Source organism: Plecotus auritus (genome assembly GCF_963455305.1).
Source record: "Plecotus auritus genome assembly, chromosome: 3".
NCBI lineage: Eukaryota > Metazoa > Chordata > Mammalia > Chiroptera > Vespertilionidae > Plecotus > Plecotus auritus.
In genome coordinates this window covers 227,439,999-227,459,337 of record NC_137772.1, presented here as the reverse complement: position 1 = coordinate 227,459,337, position 19,339 = coordinate 227,439,999, and the positions used below count along the sequence as shown (strand labels likewise).

The following is a 19,339-nucleotide window of genomic DNA, read 5'->3' as shown; positions in this document are numbered from 1 at the left end:
GTCATCTTATTTTTCAGTTTTAGAATGTGTTTATAGATTAAAATTCTCAGGTGACAGTCTCCACTTTATCAAATTTCTTCAATGCATTTGTCAATGACAATGTCTGAAAACTGGAATTTGGATCACCTGTGTGTCTGTTTCTGTTGTCCATTCTCTTACTTCCACAGTCTTTGATCCTGTTTTTAGTATTGGATAACTTCTTGCTAAGAGTCGAACTGTATGCAGGTAAAATAGAAGCTCCGGGTCTTTTCCTTTGGGAAGAAGTGGGGAATAGGGCAGGCCACCGTGATGCGCTCAAGGTCAAGATCATGCAGCTGTTTCGGGCTTTGTGATGACTGGTCTTCAGGGGACCCCCTGGAAACCTGGGGTCCTCTTCCTGACAGGCACTGCGGTCCAGTTGTCTCTGCGCAGGGTCCCCACTTAACTTCTCAGACTCTCTCCCTGCACATGAGAACCTCACGGGGCCAACACCTGTCCCTGGGGAGCCTGCGAGGACACAGCCCCTTCGGAAGCTCCCTCTTCTTCAAGACCTTGGCTCTTGCAGTCCTGGGTGATGTCACCGTGGGTCTCCCCAGCCCAGGGTCACCACTGACAGCTCTCCCGGCCACCTCTGCACACCAGCAAATGCTCCTAGAAGGACAGTTGTGGACAGAAGACTCGCCTTCGTGCAAGTATCTCCTTACTGGAACTGTGCTTCCTCAAGTCCTTGAGGTGCTCCTGGTATCTTCAGAAAGACTGTTCTCAGAACAGTTCTTGGTCTGATACCAGCTGCTGCCTCACAGTCAGAAGTGGGAGGAAATTTTAACTAAGTCCAACATTTTATTAACATAGAACCGCATTCATTCACTGAAACGAGACAGTTCCCAAGACTTACACTAAGAGCTTTTTATTAGGAGTGCCTCCTGCCCAGATATCACCTACAGCAGGGAAGTGAACAGCTTGGTACTCGGGTCTGAATGAGCTATAGCGGGATGGCCAGCAGCGGCCGCATTTCCGGTTGCATCTAGCTGCATCCCTCTGTAGGGAAGCATCAGTACCAGGACCAGCTGTGAGCAACCCCAGAGAGCTGTTAGCAGTGGGCCTGTCTCCTGCAGCCTTGTCAGCAGCACAAGAACACAGGGTTGGGCTGTTGCCGCCGCGCTCACAGGACCTGTTTCTGCAGTCAGCGTGAAGGAGCGCGCGGAGAACCGCTGCAAGGCCATCACTGGAGGTCCATCCCTTGGACCGTGTTCTCTGCCCTCTGAAGTGAGCAAGCTTGTCCTGTAATGGACCCAGCAGTAAACATCCGGCTCTGTGGGCCTGTCTCTGTGAGAGCCGTTAAGAGCTGAACCCTCCCCTACAGTGGAAACCCAAGTTGAACCAGTGGAGCATGAGGAAAAAGGCAAGTACATCAGTGCTTATCCCTGACATGAGCTTGGCAACCGAAACAAATGGTGCTCAGCATGTAGAGCATCCTATGGTCCACAGGCTCCTGAGGGTCGGGGAGCCCTAGCTTGTGACGGGTGAACTGGAGGCAGAGGAGCAGTTTACAGACCTGAACGACTGAGACCATCAGTCTGGCACCAGATGTACAGACCCTTCAAGGAAACGTTTCCCATATCAAGTTCACCTGAGCACTCAAGGAAGAGCCCGGGGCCCCCAGCCAGGAGCCACCCATGACCTCCACCTTGTGAGGCAGGGCTACTACCAGCCCCAGATAAAAAGCTGAGGGACTCTTCGTTCAGGAAAGCCATGAGCCCAACACTGAATCTCCAGGAAATCTACTCTGGCCTTTTGGACTCACTTCCTGGATCTGGTTAGACCCAGCACAGGGAAGACTGATGACAGCCTGGATCTCAAACTGGTGGAGTCTTTACACATAGTATCGCCTTGAGCACACGTTTATAGGGATTCTCATGTAAGTCATGGGAAAACCGCATGAGCATGATCCACTAATGTGGCCCCAGTTGGTGCTCCCGGGGCTTCTGGAACAGAGGCTGGACTCGGGAATGTGCGCACAGCATCTCGGGAGAGGCTACGTGGCCAAGGCAACTACGAGGCTGCCCGCGGGCTCTTCTGTTTGGGCACTGTGCATGGGACAGCAGTCATTCTGAACACACGTCAGCATCATCTCAGAAAAGCTGTTGTAAGGACCACTTCCTCACCTCTCCTCTGTCCTATCTGGAACTAAGGTAAAAATTCAAGGGCTGCATGAATGAGGTTTCCATGTACATTGGCACCCAAAGGATATGACTACTTTATCATCCTAAGAAGAAAAAGCCAGCTTACTCCAACAGTAGAAAATTGCAAATAAAAAGTTTAATTTCAGAAACTGAGTTCCCCATTTATAAATATTCCAAAACATAGTCAATGCAAAGTGAGATTAATAACAGGTACAGTATTTTGAGGAAACAACTTTTCTAAAAGGGCACAGGCAATGAGTGACTTGTTTCACCCAGCATATTTAATTGGTGTGAAATAAGAAAAGGAATCCTTTTCTACACGTTGAAGCAAAAACTCTGAGGACATATTGTTAAAAGAATCTGACAACTGGCATTTCATTCTGATGTCCCTGGGATTCTAAAATACCCGTGATGGCTGAGTCTTCCGTATTCTCAAAAAACACCGAAGGCTACTCTTACAACTGTAATATAACAGTCTTCTTCCCTGTTAATAAATCACCTCCTCTAAAAAGAATTGTACACGTGATTTGATCAATTTGGGGGGCACTACACACATTTCAAAATAGAAACACTATTTTGAAGTCTATAGTTTCAAAGTAGAGACACTAAGTCAGAGGCTTGGAGGTTCAATCACCAGAACTGCTGTAAACGTGTTGGACAACAGGCAGCAAGGAGCACGTTATAGAGTCAGGATGTCTCCGATGTAACTGACCATGTGAAACCTCAACACAAAAACAGAACGTGGGGAAGTTCTTACAACCACTGTGTAACTGACATTCCATGATACATTTAAGTTTAGTTTTGTCTTCAAATGCCACATCTCTGTTGTAGTGAACAGTATCTTCCACAATATTCTCTGCACTCCTCACATTATGTTAGAGATGCAGGTAAAAACCACTCAGTCACGATGGCTTCTACTCCATCTATTTCCACATTTTATCGGACAGCCACAAAGGCTGCTTTGTTGCAATTAAAGCAATTTTTAACTAAAATACAGTACCTGATTTGTTGTTCTTACATAACTGAATAAAAAGCCTGTGGAATAAAACTGCTTACATCTTCTGTCTTTCTAGTAAAACAAATAACTAACCCCCAGCTTTTAAAAACAATTACACTTATGGATTAAAACCGAAACACCATATTTCATAATTGACAAGACAGGCTATTTCCAGTGGCTTCAAAAAAAACACACCGCGGTACCTGGCTTGAAGGACTAGGAGTAAGGCACATATAGACGTTACGGTGAGACTGCAAGAGAAACTCAGTGTGGACCTGAGAGTGCCTGGTCTGATGTCCTCCACCTGCAGCCTGGCGGCTCCATTGGGATTTCAATACTGAAAATATATTAATGGAAGATTCACTTTCAAAAAGATAAGTTTCTCAAAATGTTCCATCATGAGCCTGGACTGGCCAAAGCTACCGTTCTCGGTGGGTGTGCTGAACAGCCTTTCTGAAGGGACAGCACTCGGGGGACAAGCCAAAAACCTGACGGCCAAGGCGGAGAGTCCTGGCCAGGCAGACTTCTTGAGGTTCCAGTAGGTGAGTGGGTCACAGCTGTGGTCAAGCACCTCCTCCTCCAGGTAAGACAGCACCATGGCCTCAGGAACCTTCCTCTTTTCTCTTGGGCCTTTCTTTTTTATCTTGGCCATGAGTGACCACAGGCTCTCGTCCCCACTGCAGTCTCTCGAAGGGGAGCCTGGAGCACACCCATTGGAGACAGGTATGTCCTCTGAGGTAGAATTCAGCATTTCTAGTTCCCTGATTAAATCCTGCTTGTACTGCTCCGCCTCCTCCTCGGAGAACAGGGAGGCTTTGTAACGAGGGTCCAACAGTGTAGCAAAGATGTACCTGGGATCGTGGAGGGTGGCGGACAGTCGGCTCACCATGGCTTCCTTCAGAGACTTCAGCATGGTGTCGATGCCCATGGTCTCCTCAAACAGCATCTCGATTTTTCTGTTCAGAATGTGGATCATGGGGATGACCTGGCTGAGGGTAGACATGTGGCTGCTCATCTCCCGACTCGCAGCGTCAAAGGGCTTCAGCGCGTGACACACAGACTTCATGACCTCCCACTGGTCGCCACTGATGAGTTCTCTGAAGTTACACTCGATGGACATCTCGTTAATTGCTCTCTTCTGCTCAATGAGCCGCTCGAGCATATGAAACGACGTGTTCCATTTGGACGGGACGTCCTGAATAAGATGGTGGGGCGGCAGTTCATACTCCTTCTGCAGCTCTGCCAGTTTCTCTTTGGCTGCATGTGAGCGCAGCACCCGCTCACATATCTTCCGAGCAATGCTGAGTAAATTCTGCACCATTCTCTGGCTCTTAATGGCCTCGTGGACAATGAGGTTCACCGTGTGACTGAAGCACTGCACGCTGGAGTGCTCCCCTTCATTCAGCGTCTTGCCTATGCTGGGATTGTCAGTCACTGTGATGCCAACCTGAAGGCCAGTGGATGTCACCCAGGCCTCCCACCAACATTCCAGCTGCTTCTGAATGCTGTTGCCGCTATAGTCGCAGTCAATCTGTGACACGTCTAACAGTGCTGAGCAGTGGTGGTCCTCACAGTGAGGTCGGACCGATGACTCGAAGGTGACCCAGTGAGCAGTGAGTGTCAGGTACTCCCGGGTCTGGTTACTCATCCATATTCCAGACGTGAAGTGGACCACACCACTCTCGGCCTCCTTAAGGTGTGACATGATGATCTGTTTCACATTATCGTACATCCCGGGGATAGCTGTCCTGGAAAAGTAGGAAGGGGAGGGCAAAGAGTACTGAGGTTTCAAGTATTCGAGCAGCCGGTTAAAGCCAACATTATCAACAAAAGAATATGGCTGAAGGTCAAGTGCAATCATTTCAGCTATGAGACTTGTTATCTTTTTGGCAACTGGATGAGAATCATAAAACTTCTCATCAGTGTCGTCAAAGGAGGAAGCTCCTGACAATTCTGCGCTCAGGGGCACGCCGACGCCTGCAGAAGACGGCAGCATGGTCTTGGGGACGTCGGTCTTCAGCACGCTGCCGTGGAACCTTTGCAAATGCCTCAGGAGACAGCTGGTGCCCAGGTTAGTTGGCTTCTTGCCCCTGCTTATCGTCCGGCCACAGTGCAAGCACACGACTTTAGTGGGGTCTGCAGAGCAGACAGAAAAGTGATTCCACAGCTTGGAGGTCTTTTTGCTGTGAACGGGAAATAGAACTGGACTGCTTTTGGTGACCACTGTTGGAAGGTCAGTTAATTTGGAGGAAGCTTCTGTGGATGCCAAGGTGTTGTATGGAGGATTTGCCAAACTAGCCCCCAGGAAGCCCTTTTGGTTCCCAACAACTTCTGGGTGGCGCCTGTAGAGATGTCTCATCAAACAGCTGGTGCCCACGTCACCCTTCTTTCCTCGACTGATGACACAGCCGCAGTGTCTGCACACCGCCTTCAGACTGTCCATGGGGGCGAGGGAAAAGTGATGCCAGACCTCCGACTTCAGTCTCTTCATCACCTTTTGGTTCTGTTGGAATACAGCACCAGACTCGACCACGTGAGGGCTCGACCCAGCACCCTGCTGCTTCTCAGGGGAGGACACCAACGAGGCCTCGCCCACATCATCAGAGGATGACAACACTGATGCGTCTTCCATCGGCGAATCCCCAGGCTTCAGACGTGCTTGCAGGTGCTCAGTCAGCTGGTCAGGGGAGGAGGACGCCGAGGGGAACTCTTGTACTTCGTTGCCTGGTGATGAGGACACCAAACTTGGATCTCTCTCCGGAGGCAGGAGGGCAGGCAGCAGTGTTGGCGGTGTGGAGTAGGGGGGGGGCATGGATGCTCCCCTGCTCTTCTCCTGCAGCACGATGGCACGGTGTGCCCGCCACATGTGCCGGATGAGGCAGCTGGTACCCAGGTCCTTCCCGTTTTTCCCTCTGCTGAACTCACTCATGCAGTGAATGCACACGGCCTTGGAGCTGTCCAGAGGTGACAGGTAGAAGTGCTTCCAGACCGCAGACCACCTTCGGGATCCAGACGTACTCTTTGGAAGTGGAAGGCTCTTTTCTGGCCCACTCTCTGCAGAGTCGTCATGCTGGGGAGTATGGAGGGGTTGGGGTGGCTCCAGCAGGGCTTCTTCCTGCCTGTACTTCTCAGAGATGGACACATCAGAGGAGACCTCTTCAGAAGATACGACAGATCCAGATTCCTCTGCCACTTGCTCAGAAGACGGGATCTTGGAGGCTATTTTCTGGACAAGTTTGATGGGTGACAGTACGGTGCCCAGGTCTCCAAGGGGTGTGGGCTGAGGAGGGAACACCAGTGCAGGGGAGGAGAGGGAGGCCAGGGTAGACACACTGCCTTCCTCCTGGATGAGTGCTGTGGGGTGCGCCCTCCTCACGTGCCGCATGAGACAGCTCGTGCTCAGGTCCTTCTCGTTTTTGCCGCGGCTGAACTCTTTCATGCAGTAAACACACACTGCCTTTGTGCTGTCCCGAGGAGAGATGAAGAAATGTTTCCAGGCCGGAGACTTCTTCCTGGAGTTCATGCTGCGGCTGGACAGGAGGCTCTGCGTCACAGCTTCCATGGCAACATCGTACAACGTGCTGCTGTACTGTGAGAACAGGGCCCCGTAGTCGTCCTCGTGGTCGGCAGGGAAACACTTCCCCGGGGGCTTACAGCTGTAGCTTGCTTCTCTGATCTCTGCCTGTTCGTCACCACTGCCAGCTGCTTCCCTGTCCTCTTGTTCAACCTTGAAGTCCCCTCTTTCCAAACTGTGATTCGGAATTCCATCATCTTCCTCTTCTGTTTTAAAATTTATTTTATCGGACACAAAGTCACCATCCCCTTTGGGGGGATGGGTTTCCTGGTTATTCTCCATGACTCACCATAACTGTTCTGGCTGTGTCATCCTGTTGCTGTCTCAGGTTGGTAAGAAAATGATCCAAGCGCTCATTGGTGCCCCGGGAGAGACATTATCTTCAGTGTTTTCAAAATAATTCTACCTTTCAGGATGTTCATGAATATGGCTAGTCATACATTAGAAGATGTACCTCAGGAGCACATCATCTCAGGGCGCAGACCACTGCTTTCCAGGAGTTGTATAAAGTACTTCTTGGTGCAGGTGCAAATTCATGCTGTGCAGACCTGCTTGTTGCCTTGGAAACAGGATCGCCACCATCTTGATGGTCCTGCATTATCTACAAAAGATGAAATCAGGTCAAGCACTTAACTGATTTACACATTTCAAACCCTGTAGTGCCAGGGACCTATCAGCCTCAATCTGCATAGAAAAAAAATTCTATAATGATAAATTTACATAGAAAAGCTCATTGTTTGACTTTTTTACAATACACTTACACAATGAAAATACACCCAAACTGGAAAATAAGTTAAAAAATAAAGATAGAAATATAAATTCTAATTGCCTATTAATAAAGGATTGGGGCAACACAGAAAAACCCTCCATGTCACACAGAGGTTGGTTTGGGCTAGAATTGATGCCTCCATCCGCCAACCATGTATTGGAGGCTCCCGCTGCTCCTATAATCAGCAAAGCTGAACTCCCTGAAACCAATCTCACTCCCCTTTGCTCTCAGAAAGGACACATCCATTAGGAGCTAAGAAGCCTGCAGCTAATCTCTGAAACAACCAATTCACAGACTAAACACTGAATGTCATGCAGACAGGAGGTCCCTGCTTAAAACTCACCCAATACATTTAAATCTATGAGTTTATAATACCAAAGTAAAATCAACTAGTCACCTTTGGAGGATGATTGGAAAATAATTCATTTTTTTGAAAATGGATAAAGAGACAGGATTAAGCACTGATCTTCAGTTTGAGACATGAGCGTTAACATCAGATAACCAAATAGTAGGGAAGGACAGGGTTCTCTTCCTGGAAGTCCAGCTCATAAACCAGGCCCCCCTCAGGAACGGAGCCACAGCATCTCGTTTCACACCTTCTCATGGCAGAGTGCACACAGGCATGTGCTTCACTGCCTGCCAACATCCAAAAGAGATGGCCCCCTTTAGAGCCTCCACGTGGACCCACATCACACCCCGTGAAGGAGACTCACCAGAGATCACACCTGAATATGGTTAAGCTTCTAGAGCAACTACACACTTGCAGGGAACCAGGGACACAGGAACACATCACACTCACCAGAGGACCACGATCAGCAAAATCTAGACTGAGGAACATGGGCCCGACCACAGCGCCTCCTCCACAAATTATGTCCATGGAGGTGAAAGAGATGATAAGAGACTCAAGTGTCATATAACCAGGCCGCACTTACTCTGTGGAGGTGCACAATGCACCCATGAGAATCTGAAGAGGGTAACTGCCATAAAAGTGAGGTCAGCAGTTACTTTTGTCAAGAAGGAGGGAGGGAGATGTGATGGACAGGACACATTGAGAAATTCTGGGAGCCAGCAAAATCTTTATTTTTTATCCTATCCTGAGGATATGATATTGATTTGAGAGGGTGGGGAAGGCAGAGAGAGAAACCACAGGCAAAAGAGTATTCATCACCCTGGCCGGTGGTTCAGTGGTTGGAGTGTTGGCCCATGTACCAAAGGTTAGTGGGTTTGATTCCAGGTCAAGAGCATGTACCTGGATTTCAGGTTTGCTCCCTGCCCCCTGGTCAGGGCGAGTGTGAGAGGCAACCAATTGATTTCTCTCTCTCACTTCAATGTTTGTTTCCCTCCCCCCCCCCCCCTTCCCCGCTTCCACTCTCTCTGAAAAGCAATGGAAAAACTATCGTCTGGTGAAGATTAACAAGAACAAAAGAATATTCATGCCCTAACCGGTGTGGCTCAGTGGATAGAGAGTCGGACTGCAGACTCAAGGATCCCAGGTTCGATTCCGGTCAAGGGCATGTACCTTGGTTGCGGGCACATCCCCATTGGGGAGTGTGCGGGAGGCAGCTGATCGATGTTTCTAACTCTCTATCCCTCTCCCTTCCTCTCTGTAAAAAATCAATAAAATATATATATAAAAAAAGAATATTCATGAAGGGCTTTTTAAAAAAATATATATATTTTATTGATTTTTTACAGAGAGGAAGGGAGAGGGATAGAGAGTTATAGAAACATCAATCAGCTACCTCCTGCACACCCCCTACTAGGGATGTGCCCACAACCAAGGTACATGCCCTTGACAGGAATTGAACCTGGGACCCTTCAGTCTGCAGGCCGATGCTCTATCCACTGAGCCAAACAGGTTAGGGCCATGAAGGGCTTTTAAACATGGTACTTTATTCATCCTAAGGAGGACACAGGTGACTCTAAACACAGATTTGAACTGCACGGGTCCACTTATAAGTGGATTTTTTCAATAAATACCTGTAGTACGATTTCTGATCTGTAGTTGGGAGTCCATGAATACAAAGGGCCACTGTATGTGTTGATCTACACCATTTTATATAGGGAACCTGAGAGCATCACTGTGTGTGTGTGTGTGTTCTGGAACAGACTCCCTATGGATACCAAGGGCCAACTAAGTTTTGGGGGAATCCAATGTTATCCGTGTATTTTCAACTGCATGGGGTCATTGCTCCCAACCCCTATATTATTCACAGTCAACTGTGTATATTAAGGACAAAAAGAACTTAAAAACAAAAATACTTAAAACTTTCCTTGTTTCATTAGTCGTAGTAACATAGTATTGTAAGTTAGCAATTTTATTTTATGTACATTTTAGCATAAAACAAGTAATTATGTCTATGGCATGAAGAATCAAGATTTTCAGGATAGAAAAATGGTACAAATTTTACAAATTCAAGAAATTGTTCTTGCCGGTGTTGGTCAGTGGTTAGAATGTCAGCCCTTGTACCAAAGGGTCTTGGGTTCGATTCCCCATCAAGGTCATGTACCTTGGTTGCAGGTTTGATCCCTGGTCCCAGTGGGGGCGGGTGGGAAAACAACAAATCAATGTGTCTCTCTCACATCGATATTTCTCTCTCTCCCTCTCTCTCTCCTCTCTCCCTTCATTCCTCCCTTGAATGAAGGGAATGAATAGGCATTGCTTTCAGTCTAAGAAGCAATGGAAAAAAGATCGCATTGGAGGAATGGCTCCGCAGGTGTGGGGAAGGAGGGCGAGGTCCAGAGGAAGTGCTCCCAGAGGGTGCTGAGTGGGAGGGGATCTCAGCTCATCACAGTTACAATCAAAATCAAAAGCAGACTCTAATAGATCACAATGGAATGAATGAATGAATATCCCTTCGCTTGCACTAATATTCAAAGGAGAAAAAGGAAGAGTAAAAACATGGAGCTGAATATTCCAGCCAATTGCTTCCCCTGAAAAGTGGTCATAAAGGGAGAGAATTCACCACAGGTCCTGTCTTTTAAGGACGTAACGAATGAGGAACAGACGAAACAGAAGAGCAGCATTGGAAAGGTGGCATCAGAGCAGAGGACGGCCGCTGAGGACCGCGGGGAGCACTCGGCATCGCCATGGGGAAATGTGCCGCCTTGCGGGGCAGATACAGGGGCAGCCAGATTCAGAAAGAACGCAGAACATAAATAGGAACAATAGATCCCAACAGCGCACGCCAACTCCTGAAATGTAAGAAGTGCCTTAAAAATCCAAGAGCAATTAGAATACGGACAGTTGCTGACTCTGAAACTACGTGTTTCGATTCGGGCAGAGAAACTCGTCAGGAAACCCAGTGCAGGCAGAGAGAGGACGAGCGCCACCCAACGTGGGCAGCTCCTTGGCCCGGGCCCCCTCGGGGCCGTGTCACTCGTTGCACGCTGGTCCCCTCTCCAGGCAGTCGTCACACAGAGGAGGTCAGACTGAAGGGCCCGCCCAGCGCGTACACAGAGGAGGACCACACTGACCGTGATCACCGCTCTTCACGCGCCCACCGCTCCACCTCCCACCGGGTTGGTCACGCCGGCCGCTCTGAGGGGCAGAGACCTGAAACAGATACACACAGTCATCCCTTGGTGCCCAGGGGGATGGGTGCCAGGACCCACCGCGGATACCAAAACCCAAGCATGCTCAGGCCCCTTACAGTAAGGGCATGGTACCGTGGACCCCCATCCCCTCCCCAGCAGTCAAAACTCACATACGGCCGAAACCGGTTTGGCTCAGTGGATAGAGCGTCAGCCTGCGGACTGAAAGGTCCCAGGTTCGATTCCGGTCAAGGGCATGTACCTTGGTTGTGGGCACATCCCCAGTAGGGGGTGTGCAGGAGACAGCTGATTGATGTTTCTCTCTCATCAATGTTTCTAACTCTCTATCCCTCTCCCTTCCTCTCTGTAAAAAATCAATAAAATATATTTAAAAAAAAATCACATACGACTTTTGACTCCCCCACATTAACTATCAGTAGCCTACTGTTGACTGGAAGCCTTACCAGTAATAGAAATAGTCCACTAACACATAGTTTATCCACGTATTTATACATTGTTTTCTTACAACAGAGAAAATGTTAAGAAAAATTATGAGAAAGTACATTTATAGTAATGACTGGGAAAAAATCCACATATAAGTGAACCCTCACAGTCGAAAGCCCTGTTCAAGAATCAACCTGTAAGCTTGAAAGCATCTCTAGGTCCCTTACTGTACCTAACACAATGTAAACAGTCGTTACACTGCATTGTTTAGGGGACGGTGACGAGGAAAAGGTCTGTGCACGTAAAAAGGTCTGTGCATGTTCGGTACAGGCCCAACGTGCGGCATCACAGGCCCAAGTACAGAGTACACATCGGCAGGAACGTAGCTTTTTCCTAGTGTTTTCTTCCGCCTGTCAGCCGATGTGAATCCCCACATAGAGGGCCAACATACTTCCTTCACGAAGCAAATACTGCATAGCAACTGCTTTGCATAGCGTTCAGTCAAGCCTGATAATTTACTTAAAAATCTTTCTCCAAGGTGTTAAGAATATTCTTTGCACAGCGTGAGTTGCTTTCGAACCTCCTCGTGTGCATTAAAGAACAGAGTATACAGAGTCCAACATCAAGAATTAACTGAAAGAAGTGAGGGGGGGTGGTGTCAAATAATCACCTGTCAAGTGGGCTAAAAGTCCGAGCTTTCTTCCAACGGAGATGACCTGTGTCCTTTGAAACTATTGGCAGCTCCATAGACTCTTTCTAACTTGTCCTAGAGCTTCTCCTGGGAAAACGTAAATCAGGACAAGCAGACAGAACCTAAGGGTTCCGGTCGGCACATTCCTCGTGGACATCCCAGTGGGAGCCCTCCCAGTCTGCAGCCAAACTCCCAAGCAGATTCCTCTCTCAGGACAACTTTGCTTCGTAACCAAAGTTAATTCGTAATAGAAACCTGGCTCATTCATGGCACTGAAAAGAAAGTCCTACTAAGTCCTTCCTGGTGGCCCACTTTTATCACCGTGACTGAGACAACATCAACAATTAATATTTCTACAGTAAAAGTCACAAGGAGCCAAAACCGGTGTGGCTCAGTGGATGGAGCGTCGGCCTGCGGACTGAAGGGTCCCGGGTTCGATTCCGGTCAAGGGCATGTGCCTTGGTTGCGGGCACATCCCCAGTGGGAGGTGTGCGGGAGGCAGCTGGTCGGTGTTTCTCTCTCACCGATGTTTCTGACTCTCTATCCCTCTCCCTTCCTCTCTGTGAAATATCAATAAAATATATAAAAAAAACCAAAAACAAATAAAAGTCACAAGGATGTCCTTGCTTTAGTTAGCAAACTGGCCTCGTTAACGTCTAAAGTGGATTATTTAAAACTATGCGCTGGATCTGATCCGCCAACTTCAAAACAAATAACTTCCCTTTTTTAACAAGCAGGAGAAGGCCCTAAAGAGCAGCTTCTCCCGAAGGCTCAGAGAGGTGGGCGCTGGTTCCCAGAGGTGCCCGTGTCACCTAGAATGCGAAGACAGCACAGGGAGCCTGGGGCTTGGCAGTGGAGGGGGTGTGGTCACAGAAAAGGAGGGAAGGAGTTGACTCAGGCCTAGTGAAACAGCAGCAATGGGGGAAAAAAAAAACATTTGAAATTATGCTTATCGATTTGGTTTACATATATGCATAATTTTGTTGTTTAATCCTCACCAGAGGATACTTTTTTCCATTGATTTTTTTTTTAGAGAGACTGGAAGGGAGGGAGAGAGGGGGAATAAAGGAGAGAGAGAGAGAGAGAGAGAGAGAGAGAGAGAGAGAGAGAGAGAGAGAGAGAAACATCCATGTGAGAGACGCCTGGATTGGTTGCCTTCCGCATGCACCCCGAGATCTCCCTGACCCCTGATCAGAGCTGGGGGTCAAACCCTTTGGGGCCTGGGCCGATGCTCTAAAGACGGAGCCACAGCAGCCAGCGCTGATCCCTATTTTTATTAACGAATGTGAGTGGTCATACCGGGAAACACACAGGACACCGGGAAGCTCAAGCATGTCCCAGCAATGAACTCGTCTCGTCTGCTTCCTAAGACACAGTCCGTCAAGGCCCCTGGTTGCTCTTCCTGGAAATGCCAGTGAAAGCGAAATATTAGCTGCAGAAAAGTCCCCAAAACTCAATGTGTCAGGCAACTGGCGGTGGTGACCGAGGGCCAGGTGCCTTGAAGGACACCCATCACACCTGTCCCCCGCGGGAGGAGTCGCCCCAGACGCCCGGCCAGGGACACCCACCCACCCACCCGCGCGCCACTCTTCTCGGATGACTTCCGTCCCCTGTGGCCCCGGCCCCGGCCGGACCTGCAGCAACGACACTCGCGTCCGCGCAAACCCGCGCGGGGTCACCCGTCACTGCGGCACTCACGGGAGCAGTCCGGCCAAGGTGCCTCCGCACCCCGAGGTCCGCAAAGGCCACCCCGGCGTCCGTTCCCGGCGGCGGCAGGACGGCTCCAACTTTTACCACCTCAGGTGTTTCGTCCACACAAGCCCGCTGCCCGGGACCCGCGCCTCGGGGCGGCCGTCGGCGGCCGGGTCTCCGCGCCCGCCCGCTGTCATCCGGGGCCGGGGCCGGCCGGGGGCGGGCGGGGCTGCAGGACCGCGGCCCAGTCGGCGGCCCGGGCCAGGTCCAGGCCCCGAGAGGCCGCGTCCCCCGGCCCCAGCCCGGCCCCTGCCCGGCGCGCACAGAATCGCTGCGGCGCGGCGCCGGCCTGGCCCCCAACTCCGGCCTGGCCCCGACCCCCAACCCCGGCCACGACCCCCGCCCCGACCCCCGGCCCGGCCCCGACGGCGCCACGACGGCCGTGCCGGGCGCGAGCTCGCGGCTGAGGCGGAGCCGGTTCCGTCCGCGCACTCACCGCGGGCGCAGGGCTCGGCGGCGGGTCCCGCGGTCTGCGGACCACGGACGCGCTCCCATTCATTAGCCGCGGCTTTGTCTGCCCCCGCGGCCCTCCCGCCGCCGCCGCTGCCCGCCCGCTCGCGACGCCGCCGGACGCTGCTCCCCTCCCAGGGCCCCGCGCGGCGAGGGGCGGGGCCGGGGGCGGGGCCGTAACGCGCAGGCGCAGTGCCCACGGGGGACCTGCCGGGCGACAACCTCCTGGTGCCGCTGACAGGAGGGCCCAGGGCGGACTGCGCAGGCGCAGACCCCCCGCTCCAGCCCCGCCCCTGCTGGCGTCCGGCTGGGCTACGCGGGTGCAGGTCTGCACTCCAGCCGCGTCCCTCCGGCAAGACCGACCGCGCAGGCGCAGTCTGCAATGTTCCTGCAACTGTGAGGACCGAGCGGCTGGCGGGGCGGTTGCGCTCTAGGCTCGGTGCGTGCAGGTGCGCCCGCCGCGGCGGCCCTTGGGCGTGTTCCCGGCTGCCGGCCCGCACCCAGCCGGCGGGCCTCGGAGCGCCTGAGCCTTGGGGACGCGACGCCCACCCGCGGGAGACCTGCCCCGCGTGCCCTCCGCCGGGTGACGCAGCGCCCGGAGGCCGGCTCACCTGCAAACGGCGCCCAGTGTCCTGCTGCTTGCACCGGAGCTCCGAGGGCCGTGGCAGCCACGTGCTGGGCGCCCTTAAGCCTTCCCATCGGAGGCGAGACGATGCTCCCACGCGCGGCCTCGTCCCCTGGACGTGCGATGGACCACCCCCAGGGCACGGTTCTCTGCAGGCCAGAGACGTTCTCCAGGCCGAACGCGGTTCAGAGACCCGTTTGGGGCCTCCCTGTTTTGGACTCCAGCTTAGGTTGTATGAAATGGGGTACATGTGTTCATGCTACCGGCCTCAGTGTAACGATTAGAAGTCCTTCACGCGCCTAGTCGGCGTGCCTCAGCGGTCAGGATCCCTGGAAACCCATTCGATGTTTTCATAAAATCTTTCCCAGGTTTATGGACAAGCCGGTGGGTTACCAAAAGGATTTTAGCGTGTGTAACCTTTTCTGATCTGCCGTTTTCACTTTAAACACCTACCTGCCTGTTTGCCCGGCCAATCGTGGCTGCACAGTCCGGCTTTGCGGGCCGCCCTGCTCGGCACAGCCCCGGAGGACACACAGCTCTGGGAGAGGTGCCGCTGTGTCCAGCTCTCCGTCGTGGACAGTTCTCAGAGAAGCGTGACCGTTCTCATGCCTTTGCAGATCCTTCTGTTTATTTCCTCAGAAATGATTCCTGCCCTGGCCCGTGTGGTCAGTGGTTAGAGCATCTGCCCGCGCACAGGAGGGTTGTGGGTTCGATTGCAGTCAAGGGCATGTACCCGGGTTGCAGGTCTGATGCCCACCCTGGTTGGGGAGAGTGTGGGAGGCAACCAATTGAGGTGAGACACATTGATGTTTCTCTCTCTCTCTCTCTCCTCTCTCCCTCTCGTCCACTCTCTCTGAAAAGCTATAGAAAAAATACCCTCTGGTGAGGAGTAACAAAAAAACTAAAACTAATAATAGTAACAACAAAAAAGAAATCATTCCTAGCAGTAGAATTTTTTTAATTGAAAAAACATTTTTAATATATTTTTATGGATTTCAGAGAGGAAGGGGGAGAGAGAGAGAGAGATAGAAACATCAATGATGAGAGAGATGCACGCCCCTCCCCGGGGAATTGAGCCCGCAACCCGGGCATGTGCCCCGACCAGAATCAGCCCCGGGGAACCTTCAATCCACAGGCTGACGCTCTACCCACTGAGCCAAACCAGCCAGGGCTCATTGGAAATTTTATGGAGAATAACATGCAATTCTAAGATATGACACAGAAAGCGCCCTTGTGCGTGATGGCTGGTTTCTCAGAGGTTTGTGACCTTTTATAAAACAGTAGATCACGACCAGGACATTGACACTGACACAAGCCCCCCATCTTGTTCCCACTTCCCAGCTTTACCTGTATTCCTATGTGTATTAAGTTCTGTACAGTTTTGCCCTAACTGGTTTGGCTCAGTGGATAGAGCGTCGGCCTGCAGACTGAAGGGTCCCGGGTTCGATTCCGGTCAAGGGCATGTACCTTGGTTGCGGGCACATCCCCAGTAGTGGGTGTGCAGGAGGCAGCTGATGGATGTTTCTCTCTCATCGATGTTTCTAGCTCTCTATCCCTCTCCCTTCCTCTCTGTAAAATATCAATAAAAATATATTTTAAAAAAATAAATAAATTCTGTACAATTTTATTACCCAAGTTGTTTACTGCATCCAAGAGCCCCCATGATGATGGCTCACCGTGCCCTTCTGTAACCACACCCACCTCCCGGATGTCACTCATCCCTGGCAGCCACTGACCTGCCCTCCTTCCCTGAAATGCTGTCATTTCAGTGCTCTGGAGGTGGGACCACAAAGGAAGTAGCTGTTTTGCCCGGCGTAACTCCCTGGAGATCTGCCAAGTTGTTGCATGCATCAGCAGTGTGTTCCTTGTGTTCTGAGTGGTATTCGATGGTGTGGCCGGACCGGTTTGTTTAACCACTCACCTACTGAAGAGGGGTGAGTCCAGCTTTGGTCTGTTACTATGCACCTACTCCGTAGGCTGTGGTGTGAACAGACGTCTTCATTCCTCTGGGTTAGGTGCCCAGGGCGCAACTACGGGGCCGCCCTACAGAACTTGAGTGTTTAGTTTTTGAAGAGACGGACAAGTTGGTTTCCAGAGCAGCGGTACCATCTCCCACCTGCACTAGCAATGTGTGAGTGATTAGTTCCCCCACTTGTGGGCACAGCCTTTTATTTCATCACTCCGAAATTCGTGCGTGGGGGGCGGGGTCCCCTCCGCCCAGCCTGCACCCTCTCCAATCTGGGATCCCTCTCACAATCCAGGACCACTGGCTCCTAACTGCTCACCTGCCTGCCTGCCCGATCACTCCTAACTGCTCCTCCTGATGGCCTGGTCACCCCCAACTGCCCCCCCCCCCGCCAGCCTGGTTGCCCCTCGCTGCCCCCTCCTGCCAGCCTGGTCACCCCTCATTGCCCCCCCTGCCGGCCTGGTCACCCCTCACTGCCCCCCCTGCTGGCCTGGTCACCCCTCACTGCCCCCTCCTGCCAGCCTGGTCACCCCCAACTACCCCCCCCCGCCAGCCTGGTTGCCCCTCGCTGCCCCCTCCTGCCAGCCTGGTCGCCCCTCACTGCCCCCCCCCCCCGCCAGCCTGGTCACCCCACACAGCCTGCTGCTCAGTCATTTGGTTGGCCCTCACTAACCCCCATGCTGGACTGGTCGCCCCATGCAGCCCTCTGTTCAGTCACTTGGTCGTCCCTCACTAACCCCCCTGCCGGCCTGGTCACCCCTCACTGCCCCCCCCTGCCAGCCTGGTCGCCCCTCACTGCCCCCTCCTGCCGGCCTGGTCACCCCTCACTGCCCCCCCCTCCGCCAGCCTGGTCGCCCCTCACTGCCCCCCCCCCTGCCAGCCTGGTCACCCCACACAGCCTGCTGCTCAGTCATTTGGTTGGCCCTCACTAACCCCCATGCTGGACTGGTCGCCCCATGCAGCCCTCTGTTCAGTCACTTGGTCGTCCCTCACTAACCCCCCTGCCGGCCTGGTCACCCCTCACTGCCCCCCCCCTGCCAGCCTGGTCGCCCCTCACTGCCCCCTCCTGCTGGCCTGGTCACCCCTCACTGCCCCCCCCCCCTGCCAGCCTGGTCACCCCACACAGCCCGCTGCTCAGTCGTTTGGTCGTCCCTCACTAACCGCCACCTCCCGCCCCCCCCCCCGCCAGCTTGATTGACACCTAACTGCTCCCCTGCCAGCCCGATAGCCCCTAACTGCCTTCCCCTGCCAGCCTGGTCACCCCTAACTGTCCCCCCCCCCCGCCGGCCTGGTCACCCCACACAGCCTGCTGCTCAGTCATTTGGTTGGCCCTCACTAACCCCCGTGCTGGACTGGTCGCCCCATGTAGCCCTCTGTTCAGTCACTTGGTCGTCCCTCACTAACTGCCCCCCCCAGCCTGGTTGCCCCTCACTGCCCCCCCCTGCCGGCCTGGTCGCCCCTCACTGCCCTCCCCCGCCGGCCTGGTCGCCCCACACAGCCTGTTCAGATGTCCATTTGGTTGTTTCAGTTGTGATGGCCGCTTAGGTTTTTACGTATATAGATTGTAGCAGGTGTGACAGCTCATAGTGCTTTCGTTTGCATCTCCCTAGTGGCTAATGTCAAAACTCTGCATCCAAATGACTGGCTAGGCCCACCCACATTGTGGAGGGCAACCTGCTTTGCTCAGAGTCCACAGATTTTATTGTAAATCACATCCAAAAAAAACACCCTCACAGACACATGCAGAATAGTGTTTGGTGAAATATCTGGGCACCATGGCCCAGCCAAGCTGACATGTAAAATTAACCACCACAGCCCTGATCGGTTTGGCTCAGTGGATAGAGCATCGGCCTGTGGACGGAAGGGTCCCAGGTTCGATTCTGGTCAAGGGCATGTGCCTTGGTTGCGGGCACATCCCCAGTAGGAGGTGTGCAGGAGGCAGCTGATCGATGTTTCTTTCTCATAGATGTTTCTGGGTCTCTATCCCTCTCTCTTCCACTCTGTAAAAAACGCAATAAAAAAATTTAAAAAAAAGAATAAAAAATTACAATTAACCACCACAACCCTCCCATTACTTTTTTTTTAATGTCTGTAGGGTCTGGAGTGACACCGCCCATTTCATTCTTTATATTGGTAATTTGTCTACGCTTTTTTTTCTTGTCAGTCTTCCCTAAGGTTTGTCCATTTTATTGATCTCTTTCAAGAACCAGCTCTTTAGTTCATTGATTTTTTTCCTCTGTTGTTTTCCTATTTCCGATTTCATTGATTTCTGCTCTTACATTATTCGTGTCCTTCTGCTTGCTTTGGGTTTATTTTGCTCTCCCCTTCCCCCCAGGTTCTTAATGTGGAAGCTTAGATGATTGACTTGAGACTTT

General features: G+C 52.0%; 1 protein-coding gene across 2 annotated transcripts; it reads right to left on the bottom strand.

Moving 5' to 3' along the window:
- Nucleotides 1-2,278: 2,278 nt before the first annotated feature.
- LOC308245092 (zinc finger BED domain-containing protein 4-like) lies at nucleotides 2,279-14,515 on the bottom strand. Of its 2 annotated transcripts, XM_080661819.1 has the most exons (4): nucleotides 14,360-14,515; nucleotides 13,471-13,573; nucleotides 10,980-11,058; nucleotides 2,279-7,334 (listed from the first exon to the last, which is right to left on the bottom strand). In XM_080661819.1, exon 4 carries the CDS (start codon nucleotides 7,013-7,015, stop codon nucleotides 3,491-3,493), a length of 3,525 nt encoding a protein of 1,174 aa, XP_080517945.1. In that variant the 5' UTR covers nucleotides 7,016-7,334; nucleotides 10,980-11,058; nucleotides 13,471-13,573; nucleotides 14,360-14,515; the 3' UTR covers nucleotides 2,279-3,490. The 2 variants fall into 2 exon arrangements, with proteins under 2 accessions (XP_080517945.1, XP_080517946.1); XM_080661820.1 differs by lacking the exons at nucleotides 10,980-11,058; nucleotides 13,471-13,573 and having other exon boundaries at nucleotides 14,360-14,503.
- Nucleotides 14,516-19,339: the final 4,824 nt, after the last annotated feature.

What these genes read in the sequence shown, in the direction of transcription:
- LOC308245092 (XM_080661819.1), bottom strand. Translation starts at nt 7,015, where the DNA reads ATGGAGAATAACCAGGAAACCCATCCCCCCAAAGGGGATGGTGACTTT.